The sequence below is a fragment of the Gastrolobium bilobum genome, unplaced genomic scaffold (assembly GCF_033153095.1).
Source record: "Gastrolobium bilobum isolate Gb01-03AN ecotype WA unplaced genomic scaffold, APGP_CSIRO_Gbil_v1 utg1760, whole genome shotgun sequence".
NCBI lineage: Eukaryota > Viridiplantae > Streptophyta > Magnoliopsida > Fabales > Fabaceae > Gastrolobium > Gastrolobium bilobum.
Genome location: NW_026898174.1, coordinates 128,703 through 149,576, shown reverse-complemented (window position 1 = coordinate 149,576; position 20,874 = coordinate 128,703). Strand labels below are relative to the sequence as shown.

The window sequence follows — 20,874 nt, the reverse complement described above, 5'->3', positions numbered from 1 at the left end:
GGCTTAAAATATTTTTTAATTTTTCACTTTATAGCTTTGATTAATTAAAAGTTCTTTTAATTGGAATTTTTACTTTAATATGGATTTGGTGTTTGTCATTTTTATTTTATTTTTTGGAAAATAAAGGAAATACAAAGCAAACTACAAGTCTCTAATCAAACGAGGTCAGGCTACTCCTTTAACATCATTACACCATAAACTAAAATAATCCTCAGGAGGACAATCTAGAAACACTGTCTCCCATCCTTGAGAAGTGGCAAAATTAGTCAGCTACCTTATTCCTTTCTCTGAATATGTGAGCAAACTCCGTCTGCCAATTAAGGTTCTTCAGATTGATGACTTTATTAATCAGCCCCACTAGAGGATGGATGTCTGCTACTCCGTCTCTTATCATGTTAAGGCCACTTGTGAATCTCCTTCAATTATGACTTTTCTGTACCCAAGGTCCCAGGCTATTTGTAATCCCAAATAAATTCCCCAAATCTCTGCTTTCACTGATGAACTATCTCCCAGATTCCTAGCAAAGCCTCTCAGCCATTTACCAGCATCATCTCTCAACACTCCACCACACCCACTTTGCGAAATTCCTTTCTTAGATGAGTCATCCGTATTAATTTTTATCCATCCCAAAGGAGGAGGGCTCCAATGCACCAGAATCTCACTCCTCATACTATTCTGCAGCCCAGCTTTCCTATATAGAGCACAAGCTTCTACAAAATTTGAAAGGTAAGAGCAAGTCAATCTTCCTGTCTCACCCTCCTTTGGTATTACATTCTCAAAAATAAACCTATTTCTTTCTTTCCATATAAACCAGCAAACAAGACCAAACAGAATATTTCCATTAACCCCTCCCATCATACAATGTTTTTCCCCGAGATTATTACTTAACCAAGATTGCAATGGAAGAGAAAGAAAGGCATACCACATATCTGGTTTAATGAAGTTTATCCAAAGTTTTTTTGACCAGTTACAGTCCCTTATAGCATGCAAGCAGCTCTCAGGAGCACTAAGGCATCCGGGGGCATATGCTAGACGTAGCCAAATGTCTCTGAACTCTCCTCTGGTTAGTAAGCAGGTTCTCTCCAAGAAGCATCCAGAGAAAAGTTTTAACTCTTAGTGGGTCATTCCACTCCCAAACTCTCTTCCATTGACCATGTTGATGACTGATGTCTACATCTCACAGCAGGCTGAAAGCAGATTTAATGGAAAAACTCCCATCCTGAGAGCAGTCCCAAATCACCCTGTCATCACCTTCATCCGGATTAGGAGGACACACTCCTTTAATTAGGTTCCATGCCTCAAGGGAAATCACATTTCTAAACTCCTCCCATTTCCATTCCCCCTTGGAGTTCACCATGTGAGCTACATCAATATCCAGAATTTCTTGAATGGTGTGGTCTATGAGAGGGCCAATAGACAGCCATTTTTCCTTCCGGAAAGAAGTTCCAATGCCATTTCCCACCAAAATCCTTGAACCTTCATACACCATAAGCCAGATCCTGGACAGCCCCAACTAAAGATTTGAACCACCAGATTTCTTTGGAAAATTAGGAATTAGGCCATCCCCAACTTTGTATTTATTTTTTAACACTTGAACCCACAATTCATTCCTGTGAGTGAGCATACCATGCCCAATTTTCATCAAGAAAGCTTTGTTAGTCAACCTCAAGTTTCTAATTCCCAGTCCTCTAGCTTTCTTAGCTCTACAAATCACATCCCACGAAGTAGCATGAATCTTCCTTTTTTCCATACTTGATCCCCACACAAAGCCTCTCATCTTCTGTTCCACTGCATCACACATTCCAACAGGGATTAAAGACGTTTGCATGGAGTAGCTAGGGAGTGCAGCAAGCACAGATTTTGTTAACACCACCCTTCCAGCCATGGAGAGAGACCTTTCCTTCCGAGCATTCAGTCTACTATTTGTTTTATCAAGAATAAATCTATATGTATTCTTATTCACTCTCTTGTGATGGATAGGAATTCCCAGGTATTTCCCTAGATCAGCAGTGATGCCACACTTTAGTATTTGGCTTAAGTCTCCACGTCTTGTGTGGTTCACATTTTTGGAGAAGAAGCATCTCGTTTTGTTACAGCTAACCTTCTGTCCAGAAGCTTCACAAAACTGATCCAGAATACTAGTTATCAACTCAGCTTGGTCCCTCCTTGCTTCAGAAAAAATCAGAAGGTCATCCGCAAAAAACAGATGGGATATTGGAGGGCCCTTTTTCCCCAGCTTCACAGGAGACCAGTCCTTTTGTTCAACAGCTGCATTGATCATGTGTCCCAATCTCTCTATATATAGGACAAATAGATAAGGAGATAGGGGATCTCCTTGTCTAATACCTCTCAACGGTTTAAATTCTTCTGTTTTTTCACCATTCCACAGGACATCCATTGTAGAAGAAGTGGCACAAGCCATGATAAGATTCACCATATTCTCGGCCAGACCTGTCAAGATCAAGGTTTCCTCCAGAAACATCCAACTCACCCTGTCATAAGCCTTTTCCCAGTCCACTTTAATAGACATCCAGCCTTTCTTACCTTTTTTTGACCTCATAGAGTGAAAATCTCCTGGCTAATTCTGATATTATCTGAAGAGTGCCTTCCTTTCACAAAACTACACTGGTTAGGCATGATTAGGGTGCCCGTATGATTTCTCAGTCTATTAGTAATCACTTTAGTAATAACTTTATAGACTACATTGCACAGGCTAATAGGTCTAAATTGGCTTATCCTTTTCGGGATTTCAACCTTGGGAATTAGACAGAAAAGTGTTTGATTGACACTAGCCACTTTTTTAGGATCTTCAAACACATCCCTAACAAGCTTGATCACCGAACTCCCTACTCTTTCCCATTGAGATTGGAAAAAAATAGCATGAAGACCATCAGCCCCCGGGGCTTTATAAGGATGCATCTTAAAAATGGTGCTCTTGATTTCTTCCACATTCGGAGTTTGGCCAATACTTCTCCAATTCAGATTGTTTATCACAGGAAACTGGTTCCCACATAGATTATTGGTGATCTGATTCTCCTCTACATACAGACTTTTAAAATAATCAATGGCCATTAGTTTAAGAATCTCCGGATCCTCCACCCATATTCCATCATCCTTTTTAAGAGCTAATAGCTTATTCCTCCTATTTCTAGACACAGTACTAGCATGAAAGAATTTAGAGTTCCTGTCACCGAATGCTAGCCAATTACATCTAGACCTTTGGAACCAGGTAAGTTCCTCCTGAATGTAAATAGTGTTTAACTCCTTCCATAAGTTTCTATGAAGTCTCTTCAGGGCCTCATCTGGACCCCTACTCAACTGAATATCCACCCCTTTAATCCTCTTTTGAATCAGATACTTCCTTCTTTGTTCCTCTTTAAACCTGGAATTGTGCCAAATAGAAGCTTCATTATGAAATTTGTCTTTAGCATCAATCCACTCAGCCTCCTTATTCCAGCAGTTGTCCACTACATACTCAAAACTTGTATTAGTCAGCCAAGCTGCTAGGAACCTGAAAGGTTTAAAGCCTCCTAAGTTTCCATTTTTGTTTCCATCTTTAAGGATTATAGGCCTATGGTCCGAACCATGAAAATGAAGATGAACAATGGCTCTATTAGGAAATTCCAAGTCCCAATCTTCATTTACCACTATTCTATCAATCCTCTCTTAGATAGCTCCTCTCTTCCAAGTGAGCTTAGGGCCAGAGAACCCTAAATCTGAGAGACCACTCTCACTAAGACAACTTTCAAATTCCTTCATATTTTCCCAACACAAACCAGATCCATCCATTTTCTCCCCTTCCTCTAAATATGCATTGAAATCACCCATTGCAGCCCATTTGCCACCACCACTTGCTGCAATTCTTTTCAGGCTATCCCAAAGATTTTTCCTCTCAGCTCTTCTAGGGCTTCCATAGACGAAAGTAAACATCTCTTCAACCCCTGAACTCAACCACTGAATTTTAGAGTGCACAAATTGATGGTCCTCCTCAATAATGCTCACCTTAGCCATGCTTTTGTTCCAAAGAATCCATATACCTCCAGAAAAACCCACAGCTTCTCTTATAAAAAAGCTATTAAATCCTAAACTTCTAACTACACGTTCAGCCTTATTACCACTTATTCTGGTTTCCAACAAAGCAAGAATCTGAATCTTATTTTGAAAAACAAAATCCTTAATAAGAGCAGAAAAGCCCTTCTTACCTGCTCCTCTACAATTCCATGTGCAAATTATCATAAAAATAGCATAAGTAGAATAGAGAACTAACCCCCAGCTAGACCACAACATTGGATCTTGGCATGACATCAGCAGTATTTGTAATATCATCCAGAGCCAATCCTTGCTCTTTCTTCATGGCCTACTCCCTTACCTCCACTCCCTTCATCAGGTGGATTTTCTTTGAGCTCAGGAAAGGCTCTGACTCTAATATCTTCTTCTTTTCTGTTGGTGTTTCCCATAATTATAACATTCTTAGGAAATTTAGAGCTAACAAAAGGTTCTCCTTGAGTATTCCCCCTTGTTGCTCCCCTGTCGACCAGAATGGCCTCCCTATTGGTTTGCTTGTGAATTGCACCCCTTTTATTCTCTGAGGGTTGGGAGTTTAACATTTGTTTTCCTGAAGCCTTAGCCTCAGCTCCTAACCCCTGATTTAAATCACCTCTGTCAGTGGTACACTTCTTCTTCCTCCCTCCTTTGCTTTTCTTTTGTTGATTCAAATCCACCACATTCTTTCCACTGTTGATCATAGTTTCTGATTCTCCAGATTTCTGGCCTGGGGCATAGTCTTCTGCTCCTTCCTCTAAGGGACCAAATCTGGACCCAAAGGCAATATTTTTTGGAACATGCTCCTTACCTCCTGCATTGGATTTCTCCTTGGTAACAGAATTCTCTTTAGATCTCAGCTGTTGTATTGGCCTTTTGTTGTTTCTTTTTTGGACTGTCATCCAATTCCTGAATCCATTAACTTCCTGACTCCTTTCTACTTCTTCCTTTGCAGTATCTTCAGAGTGACCATGCCTAGGATTTTGGCAATTAACCTCCACATCTGCATCCTCCTCAGCTTTCTTGATATTATCAGGATTAAACATACAATGCTCTTTCTTATGCCCGTGCTGCCCACACAGAAAGCAAATCATATGAATAATTTCCTCTGTCCAACTCTAAACTTAGAAAGAAGGCTCTTACTCAAATCTACTTCAACACAGATGCGCGCAAACCTGCCCCTGTCAGTGATTTCTTCTAGCTGCCCTTGTCCACTGATTCTCAGGGAGTTTTCATCAATCCTCAGCGTTCGACCCACCATGTTCCCCATTCTCCATGAATCCTTGTATGTATAGAATTCCCTAGGTACTCCTGGAATTCTAATCCATACTGCCAGCTTCTTAACTTTCTCATCAAATGGATCCAAGTTAGGCCTCCACCTTTGCACTATGAGATAATGATCTGCCACGATCCAAGGTCCCTGTTGCTGCACGAAGAGATAGTCTTGACTCTTTTCAAATTCGACCATATAATGGTCATTTTCCAGATCCAGAACTTTGTGCTTCCCCTCCAAGTTCCAAAGTTTGTGCAATCTGTTCCACAGAAATCTCGCTCCTAATCTTTTCTCCATGAGCTTTACTATCAGCGCCATCCTCCACCGTTTGCACTGTTCCACTTTCTCCAGAACATCAAATTGGTAGAAAGGATTCAACGGATCATCTTCCCCTATCTGTTCGTAGGCTTTCAAAGCTTCTTCTTCCTCGACCTCCTCCCGTTTGCATTGTGCAAGCCAGTCTTCTTCATCCTCCTGTATTCCATCCCAAACACCATTGATTTGCAGAAGTTGGTCCTTGTACGACACCAGTCTGCGAGGGTCCCTCCGAACTTCATCTCCCTTCGTATGGCCAGCGTCTGACCCTTCCATCTCTAACATATATTCTACTTTGTCAGCTTCAACCTCCATTGCGCCCGCAATCAAAGGTTCTTCTTGCATCTCCAGATCCATCACCATCTATCCCTTCGCCTTCTTGGATTCTCTGTTAGCAATCGTTTCCTCCTCTGCGATGGGGGATCTTCCCCTTTTTGCCACCATCAAAACAAAAAAATCCTAGCAGAGCTCAAGCTTTTCTTTTCACGCGTCTCACGCGCTCTCGTTGTATGTATCACTCATTATTGGTGTTTGTCATTTTAAATGACATAAGTTATGTCATTTTAGGAGAGAGAAAGACACAAGAAATGAAAATCATGGGAGAGAAAGTGGGTGGTTTTTTTTAATTTAAATTTTTTAAAAAAAAATTGTGTCTATCTCTCTCTTAAAATGACATAACTTTATGTCATTTAAAATGACAAATACTTTTCCCTTTTAATATATATTAAAAAGGAGAAGGTATACTTACGACTAGGGGTGTTCATCAACCGATCCGAACCGATTCAAACCGCGAAAACCGAACCGAAAAACCGATAACCGAATAAACCGAAAACCGAAAAATCGGAAACCGAAAGAAAACCGCAAATTTTAATTGGATTGGATCGGTTTTTAGATGAGTTGATGAAAACCGATCAAATCCAAACCGATCCAATATATTAATTATCCTCTACCTACTTGTCCTTTCTCCAATCATAACCCAAATATTTCTAAACTCAAGACTCATTAACTCATCAACTAAACTAAAAAAAAAACTTAGTCACGTCTCATCAACTATAGTATTGTTTATTGATATTTTTGTATTTCTATTTTTTTTATTTACAAAACCAATATATACAAAAGATGTTATTTGTACAATAATCATGAAACTAATTTTAGGATATTCAAAAAGCCGAAAACCGATCCAATCCAAACCAAAAAAAATTGGATTGGATCAGATCGGATTTGAAAAAAAATCTAAACCGAATGGATGATTACATAATCAAACCGAAGGGATTGGATCGGATGAGTTTTACTTCCAAAACCGATCCAATCCAGACCGCGAACACCCCTACTTACGACCTCTTTTTAAAAATACAAATTGATGAACAATTAGTTATACATAACTATTATTGTCAAATTTAATAAGGATTATAAATTTTAATTTAAAATAAATTTATATAATTATCAGTAATTATGCATTTATTTTGTCCTAACTTTTATGTCATAAATTGCTAATATATAATAAATATTACTATATTAATAATGAATATAGTGTTATAGTTCTTTACTGAATGTAATTAACAAATATCACTATAATATAAATTTTTTGATGTGTCATGACTTCTATTTCTCTTAAAACGTTTTACACCAAATGTGCCGTGCATGACATTTACACCATCTTAAGTAAACTTTTTACCTTAAGATATATAAGTGACCAATTAGCTAGCAAAGTAAGCAATTTATTCTTTCTCTCATGTATTATTAAATTTGCATCGGTTATTGACTCGACCAGAGTACTCGATTAATTGGTCATCAATTGAACCAATAGGGTTATTGGTTTAATCTATTCAATTGAATTTATATAAAAAAACGTAATAAATATGATAAAAAGTGTCTTTAAACATGGAAGTCCTTCTAATATAGTGGTAAGTGTTGTTGGCAAATCCCAACACGTGCGGATATTCATCGACTGATCTAAATCGATTTAAACCACGGTGACTAAATCAAAAAAATTGATAACCGAAAAACTAAAATCGAAAAAAAAAATCTGCATATTTTAATTGAATTGGATCGGTTTTCGGCTTGGTTGGTGAAAACTGATCTAATCCAAAGTAATCAAATGTATCATGTATTTATTGTTTTCAAAAGACGGTGACTTAGAATCTTATTGTTTTGTAGACTTGAAATTGTGGATGTTATTGATAACAAACTGTCTTGTTTTAGTTTTTTATTATCTATTAATCAATTTTAACTCTTCATGAGTTCTAAGACTTATTTTAGTTTGAAGACTTGAATTTTTCAGTGGTTTGTAACTTTAAATGCTTATTTTGATATAACTAGTTATTTGTATTACTGAAATTTTAGACTTTTCAAAAAATCGAAAATCGATCCCATCCAAACCGAATAAAATTGGATTGGATCGGATTTTAAAAAAAAAATTTAAACCGAATTGAATCAGATGATTTTTGCTTCAAAATCGATCCAATCCAGACCGCGAACATCCATACCAACATGTTATAGCTGATTGAATTGATCCCTTATTTTAAGGATATTAATATTATTTTATTTTTAGGAATTTTATCTTTTTTTTTAATTTTTTAATTATATTACTTATCTTAATAGAACTATTAAGTTATAAATAACTTTTTAAGTGCCTTATCTTATATGAAACTTTTGACAATAGTTTGTTGGAATTTATATATATATATATATATATAAATTGTATAGACAATCTATTGGTTATGAATAAGAAGTTTGGTAGTGAAAAGGTGTGCCTTTTCGTCGACAAACAGATGTATCTTTTCATCCTAAAGGATGTGTTGTTTCATCCTAACGGACATGTTGTTTCATCCTAACGGACATGTTGTTTCATCCTAACGGACATGTTGTTTCATCCTTGAATGGGTGTCTTTTCGTGTTGAACGAATGTGTCTTTTCGTGTCGAACGAATGTGTCTTTTCGTGTCCAACGGATGTGTTGTTTCGTCGTCGAATAGGTGCCTTTTGGAACGTGACTTTACGTTGTCTATAAATAGACACTCACACCTTCAGAAAATGCATCCAATTTTCTGCACTGAAACTCTGCCGGAATTTTTTCTCCTTCCGGTTTTGCATATTCCTTTTCATACTCCGGTGTGATTTCCTCTGGCATATTGTTGTGTTCGTTTGGGCTGTTGATTGGTAGTGCCGCCATTCTTCAGACGAAATCCGTTCTATCCTGGGAGACAAGTGTCCATCAACCTTGGGTATCAGTGAGGGGGCAAATTGTCTTAAGGAGACACGTTCTGTGGGCTCGGATTTTATTCCTCTGATATTGCATTTTTCATTCTTCTGATTCTGTCTGTTTCATACATATCAAGTAAGTCTATTTTTTAATATTTTTAATTGCACAGTGACAATTCTGATCATCTACTCCCTTCTGGTTTATTCATGGGTTCAAACCTCTTAGTGATTTAACATCACCCACTGTCTTCCATAACAATCTTAAGACAATTTGGTGTTTTGAACCTGTGATCAGTATATTCTGTTTTATTTTATTTACTGTTTCTGTTTTTATTTACTTTGTAAGTAAAAGATTAATCTGTGTCATTAATTTGGAACTTCTGTTTGAGTAACAGAAATGGAATTTTAATCTGTGTCTAATGTTTCGACTTGTGAACATTCAATTGGTGGAATTTCTATTTTGATATTTTCAATTTTTTTTGCAATTCGAAAACAATTTTTTGTGGATTTGTGTGAAATCTGTGGTTTGATTTTTCTGTGTCTCGGTTCTCGTGTTGAAATTCTGTTTTTTTTAATTTACGCATTTCGTTCGGCCTATCTAGATAACCCGTGGGTTTTTAGAAACCTCCACAGAAAATGAATTTGGTTATTATAATATACTATATATATTCAATTGGTTATCATTGAGTATCGTTTTTGGTATCTAGAATAGCATTTGAAATTTCAACATTGTACTCTTAAAAAAAAATTGTTTTTTTACAGAGATTACTGTAATGTGGGTTTTTCATATTGATTTTGAAAAGTAATTTCCAGAGAATCGTGCCTTGGTTTATATTGATTTTCAATATATATGTTGTGTTTATGGTGTACCATTCCTGTTACTTTTTGAATACCATTCCCACATTGTGTGCTTATCGGTTTTCATGATTCTATATGCACTGTTACGGTTTGTACATTGGTTTGCAATTTGCACTCATAATGTATATCATTGTAATTATAATAATAATAAAAAAAAATCCGGTTTATTGTTGTTGAATATATGATTTTTGAACCATGAGTAAAATTCATGGAAGTAAACATGTCAATGTTTGTCATGGAAAGAACCGTTTCGTTTTTTTTTTAATCGATGCTTTGTATATTGAGGCACTGAAATTAAAATTACACCCACGCTTGTAAAAGGCATTAAAGTCCATGAAACGGCTTCTCTGAATATTTTTTTTATTGATAGTTTTATGGCTTTAAATTTTTAATATGACATCAATCATCAAATTAATTTGTTTGGTTTAATTGTGTGTAAATTAAACCGGATTAAATTTCTGTTTGTAGAACAAAAATGACATGAGAAAAGGAAAAAAAAAAAAAATTTGAAAGGGTATGAGAATGAGTCTCATCCCATGTTGCCGATTGGCTTTCAATGAGTGATTGCAAGAGGACCATAATGGAAATTGAAATGTTTCCATTGATTGGTTATGATTTCTAAATTAATGCCTACATTTATTTTTGGGTTTGTGGCATTTGATACGTATGTATATATATGACTGATTGATGCATTACAGCTTTAAGGAATTTCTTTTTTAAGGGGCACTTGATATAAATGACCTATATATGTGTTTTAGCCATGTGTTATGAACAAATGAAATGCTATGGAAAATTTTTATGAATCGATATCTTGTTCTTTGTGAGATGCTCCATATATATACATGCATGGTTATTTGAAAATTCAAAAAAAAAATAAAAAGTAAAAAACTATAAGCAATTGGCTTTATATGCATGTATGGATGTGTCAATGCGTTGAATTGACATCATGATGTTAGATGTTAATTACTTGTCTCGGGAAACTTGCTTTCCAGGTATATTGATTCATATGTGTGGGAAGCTATTTATGTTGGTGGTATTGATCCATTGATTAGTGGTTTATGTTTATGAATTGCATTAATTGAGTTATGATTCAGATGTGAATTAATTATGTATTGCATTGATTTCAATTATATCTATGATTTGGATATCATAAATGATGTGATGATGGTGTATTATTTTATGGTTAGAATGAAGTTTATTATTTGGTATATGTGTTATAGCCAAATAATGTTCAGTAAGAAAATTAAAGTCATAAGGAGCAATGGGTAGAGTATGATGCCCCTTCAAGAAATCTTGTTTAGAGTTTGGTATTACATACCAAAAGATGGCTCCTTATGCTTCACAATCCAATAGGATTGCTGAGATAAAGAACCATACATTAAATGAAATGATCTTGTTGATGTCTGGTTTGTGAGGGAAAGTCATTTTAATGACAAATTATATATAATCAGTAAAGTACCCCACAAGAAAATTAAGAACATCTCCTATGAAATATGGAAAGGTAGGGACCCTACTTTGAATTATCTTGAAGTGTGGGGGTGTTTGACAAATAACATACCATATGACATATGGAAAGGAAAGAAGCCATCCCTGAAATACTTTAGAGTGTGGGGGTGCTTGGTTAAGGTTGCGGTTCCTAAACCCAAAAGGTTGAAAATCGGACCTAAAACCGTGGATTGTGTATTCATCGGTTATGCACTTAATAGTAGTGCTTATCGGTTTATAGTGTATAAATCTGATGTCTCAGATATACATGCTAATACGGTTATTGAGCCAAAGGAAGTTACTTTCTTCGAAGACGTATTTCCGTATAAGAGGATACCTGAATCAAGTGGTAATAATGATGATCAGGTTGTGATACATCGAGATGCTACAACTGATACTGATCCTGTAGAGGATATAGAAGATGAACCTAGACGTAGCAAGAGGCAAAGGACCGCCACATTCTTTGGACCTGATTTTATGACACAATTATAAAATGAGCCTTGGACGTATAAGGAAGCTATAACGTCCCCGGAAGGACCATTCTGGGAAGAGGCTATCAATAGTGAGATAGAGTCTATCTTGTCCAACCACACTTGGGAAATGGTAAACCTTCCTCCTGGCAATAAGCCTTTAGGAAGTAAGTGGGTGTTCAAAAGGAAAGTGAATGAAAATGGCACTATTGATAAATATGAAGCTAGGCTTGTAGTAAAAGGCTACAAGCAACGTGAAGGTCTCGACTATTTCGATACTTATTCACCTGTTACAAGGAATCGCGGTAGCTACATTAAATTGATTAGAAATACATCAAATGGATGTTAAAACCGCCTTCTTAAACGGCGACCTGGAAGAAGAGATATATTTAGAACAACCTGAAGGTTTTGTTGTTCCAGGACTAGAACGGAAAGTTTGTTGCTTAATAAAATCCCTTTACGGGTTAAAGCAAGCTCCAAAATAATGGCATGAGAAATTTGACAAAGATATGTTGTCAAATGGATTTCGAATTAATGAATGTGACAAATGTGTCTATGTTCGAAATACTGAAAAAGGTTTTGCCATTGTCTGTCTTTATGTAGACGACATGTTAATCATGGGTAGTAATAATCAAATGATTAATGCTACTAAACAATTACTTAAAAGTAAGTTTGATATGAAAGATATGGGGATAGCAGACGTTATCCTAGGTATTAAAATCCATAGAACATCTACAGGGTTGGCCTTATCATAGGCTCACTATGTAGCTAAGGTTCTTGAGAAATTCAAGAGTTTGAAAATAACTCATGTGAGGAACCCTGTAGATTCTAATCTGAGTTTATTAAAGAACACTGGTAAAGCTACAGCACAAAAGCTATATGCTCAAGTGTTGGGAAGCCTTATGTATGTTATGAACTGCACCAGACCTGATATTGCTTATGCAGTAAGTCTGTTAAGTCGCTTTACCAGTAATCCAAATGAGAATCATTGGAAAGCTATGGTAAGAGTTTTGAGATACTTGAAGTATACTCAGAATTATGCTTTGCATTACGAGAAATACCCCGTGGTTATAGAAGGGTATTGTGATGCAAATTTGATCACCGGCTCTAACGACACTAGATCCACAAGTGGATATGTGTTCACCCTTGGTGGAGGTGCTGTGTCTTGGAAATCGTCCAAGCAAACCTGCATTGCAAGGTCAACCATGAAAGCAGAATTTATTGCTTTAGATAAGGCCGGTGAAGAAGCCGAATGGCTTCGTAATATTTTATTGAGGATGTTCCTAATTGGCCAAGACCGGTACCATCTGTATGCATACATTGTGATAGCCAAGCAGCTATTGGAAGGGCCAAGAACGTCATGTATAACGGTAAGTCCAGACACATACGTCGTAAACATGATACCGTAAGACAACTACTCTCCAATGGAATCATTTCAATTGACTATGTTAAGTCTAAGGAAAACATAGCGGATCCGTTAACCAAAGGGATTCCTAGAGAGTTAGTTGAAAATTTGTCGAAAGGAATGGGTTTAAGGCCTATCAATTGTTGAGCATTGCGGTAACTCTACCTAGAAGAGTGGAGATCCCATGAACTAGGTTCAAAGAGACAACTAAGTGATGGTCGACTGTTCAAACACTGTGGAGTTTTTAAACTCATACTCATTCCTAAGACAAGACAGTGTATTTATGAGGGTAAGCACTTAGGCTTTTAATGATTTCTTAATCTGTTGTGTTCAAATGATGTATAGTGAGTTACATCACAAGAAATCACCTATGTGAGTGTGAAGTGAGGGCCGCTTCTATGAGAATTTTACAAAGGCCGATTCTCTAAAACACTCGCAGAACCAGGCAGGTGTCCCATGGCCAAAATGGGCGCAACAAAGGACCAACAATGCTAGAGAAGCAATTGTGTGACTCCTATTGTCTAGGTATACACTAAAGGTTGACGGTTCAAGTCGACCTAGACCACCGATTGACCGAGTATATCCGATAGGTTTTCACTAGAGAAGGTTCAAAGGTAACTCCACCTGTCTCGATGCAGTTGTTTCTCGTTGAGGAAATTACACTTTGCATTTATACTCTTGTACATTTTTTGTCACGATGATTTGACTTCTTATCCATGTGGGGGATTGTTGGAATTTATATATATATATATATATAAATTGTATAGACAATCTATTGGTTATGAATAAGAAGTTTGGTAGTGAAAAGGTGTGCCTTTTCGTCGACAAACAGATGTATCTTTTCATCCTAAAGGATGTGTTGTTTCATCCTAACGGACATGTTGTTTCATCCTAACGGACATGTTGTTTCATCCTTGAATGGGTGTCTTTTCGTGTTGAACGAATGTGTCTTTTCGTGTCGAACGAATGTGTCTTTTCGTGTCCAACGGATGTGTTGTTTCGTCGTCGATTAGGTGCCTTTTGGAACGTGACTTTACGTTGTCTATAAATAGACACTGACACCTTCAGAAAATGCATCCAATTTATTATAATATACTATATATATTCAATTGGTTATCATTGAGTATCGTTTTTGGTATCTAGAATAGCATTTGAAATTTCAACATTGTACTCTTAAAAAAAAATTGCTTTTTTACAGAGATCACTGTCTTCCATAACATAGTTAAGTTAAAATTATTGTTTTTTTTTCCTTAAGTATAAAGTTGCTTGTTTATCTATTAAGATTTAGTTAAGTACTAATCCTTGTTCTTGATATGACAGCAACTCAACAAAGAAATACCAGTTGAAAAGTCAGGGCCTTGACTCTTTAATTCCTATATTTATTCATAATACTTTCGTTCTTAATTTTAGATCTTGGATCATATGTTTGAATCCATCAAGTCATGTTGAAAAGTCTGAGCTCTTTCTCCCTGATGTTCTTGCAAAATAATTTATTAAGTTTAGGATATGAATAATAGTTATTTATTTGGTGATCTCTCTGGTCATTCCTCTTAGAAAATCTCATAAATTTTGTTTCAAAAATATTAGAGGTGCCATCTTGCTAATGGGAGACAGTGTTTACGGGGACCATGTCAGGCGGGTCCATGGAAAAGCTCGTGGCGGGAGACACCATCATTAATGAGCTAAATTACATCAATTGTAATTAGGGATGTGCAAAATGTCCAAAAGAACCAAATCGATCCATAACCAAACCGCTCCACAATTTAAAACCGGTTATTTTTAAAAACCGGTTTCATATGAAACTGCATTTTATTTTATAAACTGGTTATTTACCAAACTATAAAAATAATTGGTTATCCATGGTTATCCATAACCAAACTATTTTACAATTAAAGAACAAATAAGTATTATCTTTTATCCTTAGCATTAAGATGTGAAAATTACATAAATATAAATCATTTTTAAATGTGACATTATTAGAAAATTCTCAAATACTAACAGAATTTATCAAAAAAAAATATTTCGTCAAAAATTTGACAAAAATCATATTACGTAAAAAATAGAGACAAATTTTTTTTTCGTTGCAACTAGAGACGGAACAAGATTTTGTCATAATCACTGACATAAATTTTTTAGGGACAAAATATTTCAGTCAAAATTCTTGATTTCTCTAAATTCCGTCGAAACTTTCAACAGAAACAATTCTGTCAAACTTTTCAACGAAAATAATCATGTAAAAATTTTTGACGAAACACATTTCCATAAAAAAAATTGACAAAAAATAATTTCATCAAATTTTTTTACAAAAAATATTTCCATCCAAATTTTCGACGAAAAATATTTCCAGCAAAATTTTCAACAAAACGCATTTACAGCGAAACTTTGACCAAAAATATTTACGTAAAAAATTTTGACGAAAAATATTTTCAACAAAATTTTCAACAAAACGCATTTACAGCGATAATTTTGACCAAAAATATTTACGTAAAAAATTTTGACGAAAAATAATTTCAGCAAAATTTTCAAAAAAAAAATTTACAGCGAAAATTTTGAACAAAAATATTTACGTAAAAAATTTTGACGAAAAATATTTCAGAAATTTTTTTTGACAAAAATATTTCTATAAAAAATTCCGACAAAATTTTATTTTGTCAAAGTTCTTTACGGAATCTAAATTCCCTCCAATCATTTCCCTCAAATTTTTTGACGAAAAATATTTTTATAAAGCATTTTGACGAAAAACATTCTTGTCAAAATTTTTATCGAAATATTGTTCGTCAACGAAAATTTTTCATAGAAATGTGTTTCGTTGAAAAATTTTGAGGGAAATGTTTTTTATCAAAAATTTTGACGGAAATATTTTTCGTCGAAAATTTTCGATGGAAATGTGTTTCGTTAAAAATATTGACGGAAATTTTTTTGTCAAAAAGTTTAACGAAAATGTTTTCGTCGAAAACTTTTGACGGAATTTGAATTCTATAAAGAATTTTGATGAAATTATTTTTCGTCAAAAGTTTTCGAAGAAAATGTGTTTCGTGGAAAATTTTGATAGAAATATTTTTCGTCTAAAATTTTGATGAATATGTTTTTTTGTGAGATATTTTGAGGGAAATATTTTGACTAAATTTATATTCCGTAAAAAAATTCGACAAATTTTTTTTTGATGGAAATGTTTTCCATAAAAATAACGTGACACAATTTCTATAAGAATCATTTCGTCCTTAGAGTTTCAAAACAATGAAGATTCTTGCAAGAAACAGTTGGTCAACTACCTATAACCGGGAGAAACAAACGACTACTTATAAAAATAGCACAATCCATCAAAAATCGATTTTGAATTTGTTAAAAAACCGATTTTGAACTTGATAACCGGTTTTGATTTAAAACCGGTTTTGAATTAAAACTGGTTTAAAACCGGTTTTAAATCAAAACCGGTTATGAACCATAAACCGGTTTTGAAACCGGCTTGGATAATAAAAACCGGTTTTTTTTAAAAAAAAACTGGTTCGGTTTGAAAACCAAACCATTTCAAACCGGTTCGGTTTGGATTTTGCCAAAACCGGTTATGAACCGCTCCATGCACATCCCTAATTGTAATAAGTGGATCCGACATCACATCTCACTTCAAAATCTTAAATATTTGGTTCATGAGTCCTCTCACTTATATGTTATGTTTTCCCTTAACCAAGTATCTTAGGCCCAAATACTCAACTCGCCTCTGGCTAGGGGTGGCAATACGGGTCAACCCGACACGACACGACACGTTTTCGACCCGTACACTATTTGACACGACCCTGACACGACCCGTTTTATAAACGGGTCACAAAACACAAACCCTGACACGACCCGTTGCGGGTTACGGGTCGACACGACACGACCCGCAAAATTTAAAATTTAAAAAAAAAGTGGGATTTTTTGAAAAATAAATTAATTAATTTTTAAAAATAAAAATAAAAAAAGATTAGCTTCTGTTTTTTGAGATTTTTAGTTCCTTCTATTCTTTTCTATACTAAACAATGACTATATATATCAATATATAAATGAATAAAAATAATAATATAATAAAATATTTAATTAAAAAATAAAAAAATGACACTGTGCGGGTTGACACGCGAACCCGCGGGTTGACACGTGACCCGACACGAAAAAAAACGGGTCACATTTACACAACCCTGACACGACACGCCCTGACCCGCGGGTTCACACGACACGTGATTTGGCGGGTCGGGTCACGGGTCAACCCGCGGGTCAATACCTGTATTGTCACCCCTACCTCTAGCCACACAACCAGGCTAGTCCGACTCTGATACCATTGTCAGGAGGATCTAGGAAAAAGCTCATAGCAAAGAACAACTATCGCAAGTGGGTTCGATATCACATCTCAATCCAAAATCTTAAGGCATTTGAATTGTGATATGCTATCGGACCTACCTGCGTAGTTGGTCTAACTTAGCCTATTAATAATGGTCTTCGCCACGTGCTCCTCCTCTGACCTGCCTAACAAACAATAGGCGTTGCAAAATTCTGAAAAGGTAAGCATACTAAATGCTCAGAATGAGAGAATCAGAAATGTAGGAAATCTTAGATTTATGCGGAAGCGGTTTAGGACCTAGTACATTGGTATGCTTACTGAATCATCCTTGTTTCACAATTACCTCTCGGGGCGCAGGTCTCATGTAGAATCTTCCCTTGTAGGATTCCTCTTCACGAACAGCTCACCTCAGCACGAACAACCTCCTTGAAGGAGGACTGTGGCAGATCTTCCAGACTATCTCTCGAGGAGGATGAGATGGTTGTGTGGGCAACCGTTCAGATGATGAACGTCTGCCTCTTGGGGTTTGTTTCTGATGATCTGTTCACCTTGGAGGCACAAGAGGAGAAAACTATGAATATATACGCTTAGTTCTTAGACATAACTCAACCCTAAGCCTCATGGGCTCAAGTGTCACTGAAGCCCAATAGGACTTTAGTGACCAAAAGAGCATATATCCAACAATCTCCCACTTGCTCTTTAAGATACAAACTTGAGTTCGTAAACCCAAGGCCATGTAGCCCATAAGCTATCATCATCTGATAATATACCTCATCCCTTGTCTCGAGCTAGCCTGGGGACCTACCATTTGTCATTGATCAAGGCTCCTGATAATCTTTGAAAGATTATCTAATTCGGCGCTACTCCACTAAAAGCCCGAACGTGAACTCCAAGATTAACAACACTTATAACATGAATATGCATCGCCCCTTTGTAGAATGTCTATAATTGATTGACAAGTTTTCTGTAACTCAATCAATTATTTATTCCATTGACTATGATAGTTTCTCTAATGGATTACATGCACTGGCCAGTGTCTTTAATATCCAAGTACCGAAACATATCAAGGGGACATATCCTACAAATTCCATGTTGTTTATCTCATAAATACCGATAATCAAATAATCTCACTCTCAAAATACCGAGTTATTGGCCGTCAATAGATCGAACCTCACCCGTTGGTAAATCAAAGAATGAAAACTATTTGATTACCTATTTATAATAAACTCAGGATTAAGAGCAATTACATAACTATAGTTAACTAGAGATTTGATACCTTATGACAGAAAAACAACCTTAATCAAACCTCTCCTTGATCCTTTCAATGTGAATGTTAACTCACACCAATATTTTACAATGATTCAGACAAAACCATTTCATAAAATATTGCAGCCTAAATAAAGTGCCCAACTTTATTTAACAGCTGTGAATCCATTCATCAATTGTGAGAACCTATGATCATGTCCTCTATGAACGGATTCATATGATCATATACTCCACAATTTGATCCGGACCTTTATGTTTGTAAATAGTGCGCAGAATAAATAAATAAAACCTTATTTATGAAATTCAGAAAATTATTTTATTGTTTCATTGTCTTACTCCAAGAGCACAATGAAACCAATAACTCCCACTTGCTTAATGCAAGTCTGGGATCCTCCTAAGACCCAAAGAAGTAACATGCCTCTCGAACACAAGTTCAGGCAAACTCTTAGTAACTGGGTCTGCAAGATCCACCTCTAATGCTATCTGAGTTTAGTGAAAAACTCATAGCTCGAGGTTGATTTTCTTGAGTCAATATCCACTTGAAATAACTGAATTTTTGAAAACTCAGCTTTTCAAGACTCCCACTAGAATATACCAGCATATAATCTCTTGTTCTCCAAAGATATTTGAGTACATGCTTAACAATAATCTAGTATTCCTCTAGGTTCAAAATGGTACTATCTCACTACTCCCACTGCGTGACAGATGTCTGGTTTAATGCCCAACATGATATGCATGAGTCTACCTTTGCCAAAGCATAAGATATCCTACTCATGCATTCTTTCTTCTTAGAAGTCTTTGGTTACTCCTTAGGAAGATGAATTCCACATCTGAGAATTATAATTCTTCTATTAGAATTCTCATGTTGAATTTTGGCAAGAGTTTTGTCAATGTAAGTAGCCTGAGGTGATGCCAACAACTTATTCTTCCGGCCTCATAAGAGTTTTATACCAAGAATATAATTGGCTTCCCCAGTACTTCCATACCAAAACACTAACTTAGCCAACTCTTTATGCTTGATATTATCTCCACATTGTTTCTAATAAGGAGAATATCATCTACATAAAGTACCAGAAAAGCTACTGTCTTCCGTTGTATCCTTTACATACAAATACACATCATTCATCAAGGTTCTCTCAAAATCAAAATTTTGATAACCTGATCAAAACTGATGTTTCAAGACCTGGATGCTTGCTTAAGTCTATGAAATAGACTTTCACAACTTGCATACCGTGTGTTCCTACTCATTTGCTATAAACCTTTTTGGTTGTTGTATGTAGATATCCTGACATCCAACTCCCAAAATGAAATCTCATAATTGAGACTTATAGCAACTAAGAGAATCTGGATAGACTCAAGCATGGCGTCTGACAAAAAATGCCTCCAAGCTAGCTTTGAAGGTTTTCACCTTTCTGTCCATCCTCTCTTTGCATTTTATGTCCACATGCACCTTGTGGGTTTTACCCCTCTTGGTGTCTTTACTAGGACCGAACGGAGTTGAAATACAAGTATTTCATCTCATTGTTCATAGCTTGAGCAACACTTGATCAACAACACCTTCTAGTGCATTATCGTAACTAGTAGAATCAATATCACTCAACAAGAGACAACTTGAGAGTTAACAAGGTTCTCTCCCACTACGAATGTACTGCACTAGACTTTGTGTATTTATAGGTAAAACAAAGAGTGGGTCAAATGATGGATCTTCAATTTCTTGAGGATCGGCTTATCCTTGATAATGTTCCTTTACATGTGATACTAATATTTCTATTAGTTTCACTTATATATTATCATGTTGAATTTCCAATCATGGTTCTCTTGTTTGTTCACTTAGAGATATATATATCCCCTAATCAAGGGAACAGTGGATGAAGCTTCTAGAGATTCTGGAAATTCTTGATCTGAGATAAATCTCATCAAGAATAACCTAACTTAAGAGCTTATAATTTATTATCTAGTCCTCCTTTAAGAAAATCATGTGAGTGCTCACTTAGATTATCTTGTCCTTAAGACTAAATAAGAAATCATCCCTAGTTCTCTTAGGGTAGCCAAAAGATATGCACACTTCCATACAAGATTCCATCTCATTTGACTGCTGTTGTAGGACGTGTGTCGTAGCACCCTAAATTCGAATATGGTTTGATCTGGGCTTGCACCCTTTCCATAATTCTTTAGGTGTCTTTACAACAAACTTTGACGGAACCAAGTTAAGAAGGTACATTTCCTTCTCTTAGGCATCTCCCTTGAAC

General features: G+C 35.8%; 1 protein-coding gene across 1 annotated transcript; it reads right to left on the bottom strand.

Annotated features, from left to right (window-relative positions):
* Positions 1-2,556: 2,556 nt before the first annotated feature.
* On the bottom strand, positions 2,557-5,992 carry LOC133313564 (uncharacterized). Its single transcript, XM_061514953.1, has 5 exons — positions 5,195-5,992; positions 4,370-5,111; positions 4,203-4,210; positions 3,710-4,146; positions 2,557-3,610 (listed from the first exon to the last, which is right to left on the bottom strand). Exons 1-5 carry the CDS (start codon positions 5,990-5,992, stop codon positions 2,557-2,559), a joined length of 3,039 nt encoding a protein of 1,012 aa, XP_061370937.1.
* Positions 5,993-20,874: the final 14,882 nt, after the last annotated feature.